The following is a 10,000-nucleotide window of genomic DNA, read 5'->3' on the forward strand; positions in this document are numbered from 1 at the left end:
GGAAATCAGGCTGTTCTTCCACCGCGCTGCAGGCGGAGACACCCAAACCAAATGCATGACCACTGGAGAGAAGCACAAAGAATATGGCAACATGACAACTTACATCATATCTCTCTCTCTTTTTTTCTCTCTCCCTCTCTCTCTCTCCTTCTCTATTCAATTTGAGTGATTATTGGCATAGCAAAATGTATACTGCATTGACAATTCCCTCTCTCTCTCTCTCTCTCTCTCTCTCTCTCTCTCTCTCTCTCTCTCTCAATTCAATTCAATTCAATTCAAAAGTGCTTTATTGGCATGACAAAAGAAACTTTGTATTGCCAAAGCATGGTACATAACATATATAAGACAACAATAAGAGGAACAGTAAGACATAATAAAATTGTACCGTGTGTGTATGTGTGTGTGTGTGTTCGTTGTGTGTGTGTGTGTGTGTGTGTGTGTGTGTCTTCGTGTCTGTGTCTGTGTGTGTGTGTGTGTGTGTGTGTGTGTGTGTCTGTGTCTGTGTCTGTGTCTGTGTCTGTGTGTGCATGTAGAGTGTGTGTGTGTGTGCACGCATGTCTCAGTTTGTTTGTGTGTGTTTGTCTGTGTTTCCATGTGCATGCGTGGGTGCACGCGTATGTCCATCCACAGTCTTTGGGTGTGTTTCAGTGAGTATTCCAGCACATAAACATAAGGTATTTAAAGAATACATATAATATACAGTATGTAGGTATATCACTCATTGTCCCTCTGCTGGTGGCATGTGAAAATGTATTGGGCTGACAAGAAACAACTCCGTTCTTGTTCACCCATGATAAATGGGAGTTTGTTCTGGGTTGGGAGGGAAGTGAAATTTGGGTGTTTCTGCTCGAATTTTTGGAAGAAGATTTCACGGATATTTTTAAATTTGTTGCATTCGGTTAGGAAGTGGAGCTCGGTTTCAACAACATTGTCAGTGCATTGTCTGCAAAAACGTTCTTCTCTGGGGAGCCAGTCTTTTTTATGTCGGCCGGTTTCAATGGCCAGGCGGTGTTCACTGAGTCTGTATTTCGTCAATATTTTTCTGAAGATAGGGTCTTTGATTTCAGTTAGATAGTTTGCAAGTGCATACTCTCTGTTTAGGGACAGATAACATTGCATCTTGCTTTGTGTTTTGGTTTTCAATTGCCAATATTGATAATAGTTATTTTTCAAGTATAAGAAAATTTGGTTTAGTGGAGTATGTTGTGTAATTTGGATCTGGTCTTGCAGGTCTGTAGAGTGTGGAGGTGTTAGTGGGAAGGGATAGCAGTGGACCTGGTTGGTATGTGGGGTGGTGATTTTGCTCAGCTCTTGGTTTTGCAAGGCTTTGTGACATAAAGAGTGTGGGTCACTTAATTTGAGGTGCTTCCAGAATTTAATTGATCTTTTCTGAATGTTGATAATAAGAGGGTATCGGCCTAGTTCTGCCCTGCATGCATTATTTGTTGTGTGTCGGTGGACTTTTAGGATGGTTTTGCAGAATTCCACATGCAGGGTCTCAATTGGATGCTTTTCCCATTTATCAAATTCCTGATTTGTGAGTGGACCCCACACTTCACTGCCATATAAGGCTATTGGTTCTATCACCGATGAGAATATTTTGAGCCAGATTTGGATTGGAATTTCAAAGGGTACTTGTCTTTTTATGGCATATAGAGCCCTGCGTGCCTTGTCTTTCAGTTCATTCACTGCCTTATTGAAACTTCCATTGTAATTGATTCTGAGGCCTAAGTATGTGTAGTCTGTGACATGTTCGATTGTTTGTGGTCCTAAAGTAAATGTATTTTGTTTTCCATGGTATTTGGAACCTTTCTGAAATATCATTATTTTGGTTTTTTTGTTGTTCACTGCCAGGGCCCAGGTCTGGCAGAAATTTTGGAGGAGCCCAAGCTGCATTTGGAGTCCATTTGCTGTTGGTGAGAGAAGGACTAGATCATCTGCAAACAGCAGGAATTTGGCGTCAATGTTGTTTAGAGTGGGTCCTGTGGTGGTTGACATTTCTAGGATGGTTGCCAGCTCATTTATATATAAATTAAACAAAGTTGGGCTTAGAGGGCAACCTTGCCTCACGCCGCACTCTTGGGGGATATAATCTGTTCTTTTAGATCCAATTTTGATGGCACACTTAGCTCCTGAATACATGGATTTTATAATATCATATGCTTTTCCCCCTACACCATTTTTCATTAATGTGTAGAATAATCCGTTGTGCCAAATGGTATCAAAAGCGGTTTTGAAGTCTACGAAACAAGAGAATAATTTGTTTCTGTTGAGGGTGTATTTTTCGATTAATGTGTGTAGGGTGTAAATATGATCAGTGGTGCGATGATTTGGTAAGAATCCGATCTGGCTTTTGCTCAAGATATTGTGCTTCATAAGGAAGTCCATGAGCCGTGAATTAATAATACTACAGAATAACTTCCCCAGATTGCTGTTAACGCTGATGCCTCTGTAATTTTTAGGGTCAAATTTGTTTCCGTTTTTTTAGATTGGTGTAACTAATCCATGCTTCCAGATTTCAGGGAAATAACCCACACTCAGGACTAAGTTGAATAGTTTGAGAATAGCCCATCTAAATTTTTCACTCATACATTTTAGCATTTCATTTAAAATGCAGTCAGGCCCGTATGCTTTCTTTGACTTTAATTTGTTGATATGAGTGAGTAGGTCCTGCTCAGTGATTGGGAAGTTAAGTGGGTTTTGGTAGTCTTTGATTGTGTTTTCCAGATCATGCAGTTTGTGGATTATGTCATTTTGGTTCTTGTTTTGGTCAGATTGAACATTCTTGAATAGAGTTTTGAAATGATTAGTCCAGATGTCTCCATCTTGAATTACCATTTCTTGGTGTTTAGATTTTTTTAAATGATTCCAATTGTCCCAAAATGTATTTGTTTTTATTGAGGCCTCAATCAGTGCCAGCTGGTTTTGTGTGTACTGAGCTTTCTTGTTTCTGAGTGTGCGTTTGTATAGTCTCAATGTCTCACAATATAGATGTCGAATTGATGTGTCATTTGGATCTCTATGTTTCTGGTTGGATAATTTGCGAATTTCTTTTCTTAATGACTGGCATTCGGCGTCAAACCAGCTGTCTTCCTTTTCGACTTTGGGTTTGGTCCTTAATCTCTTTAATTTGGCCTTTCCTGCTGTTTTTTCAAATATTAAGCCAATTGTTTCCACAGCCTGGTTGACACCCTCTGTACTTAAGGTATATGGAGTGTCTAGAAAGGTTTCCAGGAGAGCTTGGATGTGTTGGGTTCCTGTGGCTTTTATAAATTCCTCGTTACTGTTTTCAGCCCATCTGTATGACTTTTTAAAGTGAAACAGCTTACTGGGCTGTGATTTTAGGGTGTTGTTTTCTGACATTTTTATGAATATTGTGAGTTGGCTGTGATCTGATAGGGGTGATAGTGGTTTGACAGTGAATGCTCTAATTGACATAGGGTCTATGTCAGTTATGACATAGTCTACTGTGCTATTCCCAAGAGGTGAGCAAAATGTGTATTTTCCAAATGTGTCTCCTCTAATCCTACCGTTGGCGACATACAGACCCAGGCTACGGCAGATTTGTAAGAGTTCCTTCCCATGTCTGTTTACAACTGGATCACAATTTCTTCTGTGGGGATAAGCAGAGTGGTTAGTTTTATTTAAAAAACGGCAGATGTAGGAATTGCCATCAGCACTTATAGAATCATCCTCTGTGCCTGTACGTGAATTTAGGTCTCCGCAGAGGAGCACATTTCCCTGGGCCTGGAAATGGCTTGTTTCTGTTTCCAGAGACATAAATGTATCCTCTGTGTAGTATGGTGAATCAGCGGGGGGTATATACATTGCACAGACAAAGAGGTCCTGTTGTGAAACAAATATATCTTTCTTAATCTTTAACCATATGTGGTATTTTCCAGTTTTTAAGATGCTGATGTGTTTGTCAAATTTTGATTTGTACCATAGTATTAAACCTCCAGAGTGTCTTCCTTGTTGTACCGAACTAAGTTTTTGTGGTGGTAATATTATTTCCTTGTAGTTTGGGGGACAATGAGTGATAACATCTTTTTGCCAGGTTTCAAGTAATATCATTATATCTATACCTTTTATGCTTTCTTGGAATTCTAGGTTGTTACATTTTACACCAAAGGCTGAGGAGTTCAAGCCTTGAATGTTCCAAGTGCTAATGGAAAGTGAGGCCATAGTAAATATCAACAACTAATTGTTCACAATGAAATAAACCTTTCATACTGCATACTAGTTAGATTTAAGTGTTCAATGTAGATAAAAGTATGACAGCAAAACACATTAAGTTAACAGTAGGTAAATGAACGTTTTTTTTTTTTTTTAAGTCTTGGGTGTGTCCTAAGTGAGCTTGGAACAGATATACAGGAGCATTTGTTTGATCTCACCCATTTTTGGTGCTCCATGACCTTTCAGCACCTCTGCGTAGCTTGACTCCATCGTTGTGGGCTCTGCTGCATGCTGGTGTTCCTGGTGCAACCAGGGGGTGGGGGGTTGTTGGGTTGGGGGGTGGTTTCCTGGTTTGGCATCGGGGTAGTGTTGGTGGTGGTCCCTCGGCGCTGGGGGCCAGTGGTTTGCACTGGAGGGATGGGGGTGGTCTGGCATGGGGCGTTGTAGGTCTGGCATGGGGGGGGTGTATGCTGGATGTGGAGGTGGAGGGCCGGGTCTGGGACAAGGTGCTGGGCGCCAGTGGTTTGCTCTAGGGGGAGGGGGGTGGGCTGGCGTTGGGGTTTGCCGGTCTGGATTCGAGGGTGTGTATGCTGGATGTGTAGGTGGGGGGCTGGGTCTGGGACAAGGGGGGCTCATCAGTGGAGGGGTCTCGGAGTGTCGCTGTCCCTTCTGGTCGTCGATGGTGGGTGCTGTGTGTGAGCTCCCTTTGTCCCTGGGCGCAGGGGCTTGTGGATGGGTCCTGTTGGTCCATGGTGCTCTCTGGGAGGAGGGTGTGGCCGCGCTGTCGTGTTGCTGCGTGGAGGCGAGGTCTGGGAGCTGGTGTGTCCATCGGCTGCGGGTTGTCTGCCAAGTGCTGCATCCTTAAGCGCTTTTGCAAACTTCCCCACTGCCCTCCTACTAAGGTGGCACTGGTCGTAGAGGTCGCGTGTGGAGATGTTGCAGTGGTGGGCTACCTGCACGTTGGGGAGACGAGCACAGTCTCTGGTGATGTCAGCATTCACCCTCTGAATTGTTGTAGGGTGGAAGTCTTTGCGGGGCAGAAGGGTAGACACGGTGACCTGGGAGGTGGGGAAACTCTCGGCGGCCTTTTTTGCCAGCCTGCCAATGAGTCCTCCAACTCGTTCCTGCTCAATTCTCAGGTCATTGGTGCCTGTGTGTAATATAATGTGTGCTGGTGAGCCGAATTCTGGATCAGAGAGGTACCGGAGGGCATCCTCTACTTTTGGGCTCCAGAGTTTTGATACTCTCAGTCCAGGGAACAGTACCTGCTCATGGAGAAATTTTCCATTAGAGTCAATCAGGATAGCCACTTCAGCTGTTCTGTCCAGTTTGGTTGTTGTAGTTGTGCTTTGTTTATTGCCAGGTGTTGTTGTAGCAGTTGTAGTTTCAGCAGCAGCTGGTGTGGGTTGCTGGCTGCAACGTTGCTCTGCTGGGCCTAGGACAGGTGCCTGTGGGGGGCGTGGGATGAGGGGTGTGTGTGTTGCTTTGAGTTCTTCAATAATTTCATCTCTCAGGTAGAGCTCCTCTCTGAGTTTTGTTATTTCTCTTTTTATCTCGCTATGAATTTCTGCAAAGTCTTTTTTCAGCATACATTTCAGTTCTGCGAGCTCTTTTTGTAAATGTTCATTGTTTTGAGAAAGGTTTTCAGTATGCCTTCTGATTTCCTGGACTGACGCCTTCATTTGGTTCTTTACTTGGCTTAGCTGGTCTTTAAGAGCATCCGTTTGGTTGTCCTGTGCATACCTTCCAACCGTTTCAGTCAGCTCCACCACACCTATCTCTATATTGGAGATGCTGTCTTTTAGCTTGGCTACTTCTGCATTAAAGTTGGGGCTTAGGGTGTTACCTGCAGGTAGGTGTGTGGTGTCACTGGACGGTGTCATCTGTGGCGCTGTGGGGGGTGGTGTCAGGGGTTCTGTCCTGGGGGCTTGGTTTGTGCTCCCTTTCTCGCTCTCCGATAGCTCCTTCACTGTGGGGAAAGCCTCTTCAAATAGGCTGAGGGCAGCTTGGTTTCCTTGCACCATGACTGTACCATTCTGGTATATGTTTACTGTGAGGAATTTGCTTTCTTTGTTTGTGTCTTCAAAAATACAAATTTGTCTTCCCTTGCATATTCCTTTTTTTGTGTGGAATTTAAAATGGGTACAAAAAGCTGTGTGCCATGCAGTGGTGTGTTCGGTGTGGAAGAGCAGATTCGTCGGTATCATCTTGCCTTTACCCACGTAACAGTCTTTGAAAAGTATTTCAGGGTTTTCTCGCTGAAGCTTCAACCGGAATTGTTGTCTGCCTGTCTCTGTGTTTATCTCCGCTGGGTATTCAAAGATGCGGGCGTTACGCTGTACAGTAGTGCTAGTTGTTGCGGCCATCGTCTTGTTACTTTTTGTTACAATGTTTCAAGGGATTCCTTTCCGCCGCTCGTGCGGTCCGAGCAACGGTTGTTATTGGAACGTTCGCCAGCCTCAGCTCAGCTAGTCAGTTGTGGAAAGTTGGCTAGTACCAAGGGCTACGTAGCAATGTCATTCAGTAAACACTTCTTGGTTGGGCTGACATATCTGGCTAGGCTGTGTCAAGTGGTGTTCTAAACACACGTTTTGCCTTGGTTCCGTTATCCGGACAGCTAGAGTACCGACACTACTTAACTAATAAATGCGAGCTTTGCTTACCAGTCTCTGTTTCTTGGCGGTAGCTTGTTAGCGGCTAGCTGTTAGTTAGCTTAATTACGTTATCAGATTGCAAGTATGTACAGTCCGGTCTTTGTTTGTGTCCTTTCGTGGTGGTTTCCTTTGTTATTTTGCGAAATTTCCCTCGTTGTTTTCCCGTGTTTAGCCTTTCTGGTGTTTCCGCTGATGTTTTTAAAATCCTTTTGATGTGGGGGTCTGATGACGGGGTCTCACAGTGGCAGCTTCAGTTCTGAGGTGTCAGTTTGTTGTTATTAGCGTCGAGGGTCTCCGACAGTGAGAAAAAAAAAGCGACGTAAGGAAAACATTGAAAATAAACGGATCGTTTACGAATTTGAAATGAGTGATGAAAGGTTTAAGTCATTTTAGAACGATTAAGTTGTTTACATTTCAGGAGCTCATGTAATCCATGGCCGTCTCGCTCGAGGGGGCGTGTCTCTCTCTCTCTCTCTCTCTCTCTCTCTCTCTCTCTCTCTCTCTCTCTCTCTCTCTCTCTCTCTCTCTCTCTCGCGCGCGCTTATTGGCATTATTGACTGTCCTTATATCAACTGTGTGTGTCTTTATTTCGCAGGTTCAGCATTGACGAGGGGCGCACATGGAGCATCCACAACTTCACCAGCACGTCAGTGTTTGTAGACGGCGTCCTCAGTGAACCGGGAGACGAGACCCTTGTCATGACGTAAGCTGTTACCTGTTTTCCTTTTTTACTTGGTCCCGTCAGCAGCAGCAGACAGTGCAGGGTGACAGCTCTCAAAAGCCGCCATGGCCTCGATTGTCTAAACAGGTTCAAAAGGCAACTCCTAAAATAGCGGCTGATGTCGGGCTTTTGGCATGGTGAATTTATTACCCTTCAATCTTCACGTCGGCTGAACGCTTGTCGGCAAAAAGTACGCTTTGTAAAAAAATACACCCCGTCTGCCTGTCTGGGTAAAGCTTTTGGCCTTGTGTGAGACTACGAGCAGCCATGACAGGCGGGTACAACTGGTAATAAAAATGTGATTTTTGACATGTGCTGAATCCAATCTGTCAAGATTGATTGGGTTATGAAATATATCAGCCTGTTTGCAAGCATCATTGACTTTGTCTGTCTTTCACGGAGGGAGGGAGGGAGAGAGAGAGAGAGAGAGAGAGAGAGAGAGAGAGAGAGAGAGAGAGAGAGAGAGAGAGAGCGAGAGAGAGAGAGAGAGAGAGAAAAAAAGAGAGAGAGAGAGATTTTCTTCTTTTTAGAGTTTAAAAGCAGCAGCTGTGTCCATTGAAGGCTTGTGATTTTGAGGTAACCTTTTTTAAATCGATTTTTAATAGCATTTATAAAGCCATGAGTGACTACCAAGGACACTGGCAGAAATGTTTCTTTGTCTTCTCCTCATGCAACGGTTCATTGTGAAAGAACTCTTCAGCCATGAAAATGATCATTTTAAAATTGTTGAGGCAGCCTTTCAGCCAATTTATTGTGTCACTTTCACACATTCACAATGTTGCCTACATTACATTCTTAGAAACTCATAACAATGACTGGGATATCCATGAGCTTCCATGAGCATGTTTCCTTCAATGCAAAGATTCAGGCTTTACTACAGCCCTATGGTAATGGTTGTTGAGAGGGGTTTGTTCACTGAGAGAACCATACGAAGAGAGAACCCTCTCTTTCACACAAACATCACAGTCCTCTAACATTATCAAAACGACATTATGGACCACAACTCCTCATAATCAGATAAACAGCAGCTTATGACTGCTGTCAACTGACCTTTTATTATTGCACCAGTTCTAAATTAACTTGATGTTGTCAATTATTTGGAAGAAACCACATTCAACTGATTTGTTTTCCTCAACTAACACTTTAAACATGTCAGTTAGATCCACCATTTTACCTTCTTGCAACATTTCCACACGGAACATCATTGGCATCTGGCAACCGTGGCCTAGTGGTTAGGGAGTTGGTCTTTCAATCTGGGGGTTGTTGGTTCGAATCCCACCCTAACCTCTCCCTACATCTTCATCCATGGCAAGTTACCTAACCCTACGTTGCTCCAGGGACTGTAACCAATACCCTGAAAATGAATAACTGTAAGTTGCTTTGGATAAAAAGCGTCAGCTAAGTGCAATGTAATGTGATGTAATAATTGTCAATGTTGCCGAGTATACATTCTTAGAAATTCATGATTCAAGTGATGGTGAAATTCATGAACTTGAACACGTATCCCACAAACTCTGTGTTCTTTTTAGAGGATCCAGGCTTTACAGCCCTGTGGCAATGATTGTTGAGATGTGTTTGTTCACTGGCGTCCCACTGACTCCTTGAGGCGATGATGCTGCCGATAAAACAGCATTTACTTTGTTCCTTTCCCTCTTGTCCTCACTTGGGAACCGATGATGTTACTTTTTCCTCTGAAATATTCTCCATCTGAGTAGAGAAGCCTGTATTATCGGGTGTTCAAAGAGATCAGAGAGCAGTTCTCTTATTCATGGTTGAATGGGTGCCAAGATGGAGCCTGGTGTTTTAATTTAATTGGCAATTTCTTGAGTATTTTGAATAACAGATGACTCGTCCTCAAACCACAATATAGCAAATAGCATCACAACCATCAGCTTATGAATAAGAAAGGACTTTGTGCCCCTTGAAGGCGTATTAATCTGAGTGATATGTGAGGAATGCATTACAATGTTAAGATAGATATTGTACCTTTATAGCCATGAGTCTTATTTAAGGGCAGGCATAATGCAGGCTTATCTTTTTCTTTTGGTTACATGAACTACAAAACAGAGCCTGGTGTTTTAATTTGACTGGCTTATTTTGTGAATATTTCAAACAACAGAAGACTTTCCCTCAAACCAGCACACACACACCACCACCAACCACACTTATCGTCTTACTGTAGTATGAATCAAAAGCACTTTTGTGCTTCTTGTATTTCTTTGAAACTTTTTTCTCTCTGCTCTCCTCCTCCTACTTCCCGGTTACTTCTTTGAGCAGGAAGGCAGACAGGGGCCGATGGCTGGGCGCGTTAACGAGCTAACGGAGCATACGGCGGGTAAAGGGAGGGGGGAAGAGGAGAAGAGCGGCCCGTCATGTTCTCGCTCGCAGCCGTCTGTGTGGCCACGGATTGCTCGAGTATAGCCTGGCAGTCCGCAGATGGCACAGAACC

General features: G+C 43.6%; 1 protein-coding gene across 1 annotated transcript in view; it reads left to right on the forward strand.

The window, feature by feature from the left end:
• sorcs2 (sortilin-related VPS10 domain containing receptor 2) overlaps positions 1–10,000 on the forward strand; it is a 417,025-nt gene that overhangs the window by 385,835 nt on the left and 21,190 nt on the right. The window contains exon 14 of the mRNA XM_063187064.1: positions 7,426–7,533. Within this exon, the coding sequence (XP_063043134.1) occupies positions 7,426–7,533 (108 nt within the window). The remainder of the gene's footprint in view (positions 1–7,425; positions 7,534–10,000) is intronic.

This window comes from Engraulis encrasicolus, chromosome 21 (assembly GCF_034702125.1).
Source record: "Engraulis encrasicolus isolate BLACKSEA-1 chromosome 21, IST_EnEncr_1.0, whole genome shotgun sequence".
NCBI lineage: Eukaryota > Metazoa > Chordata > Actinopteri > Clupeiformes > Engraulidae > Engraulis > Engraulis encrasicolus.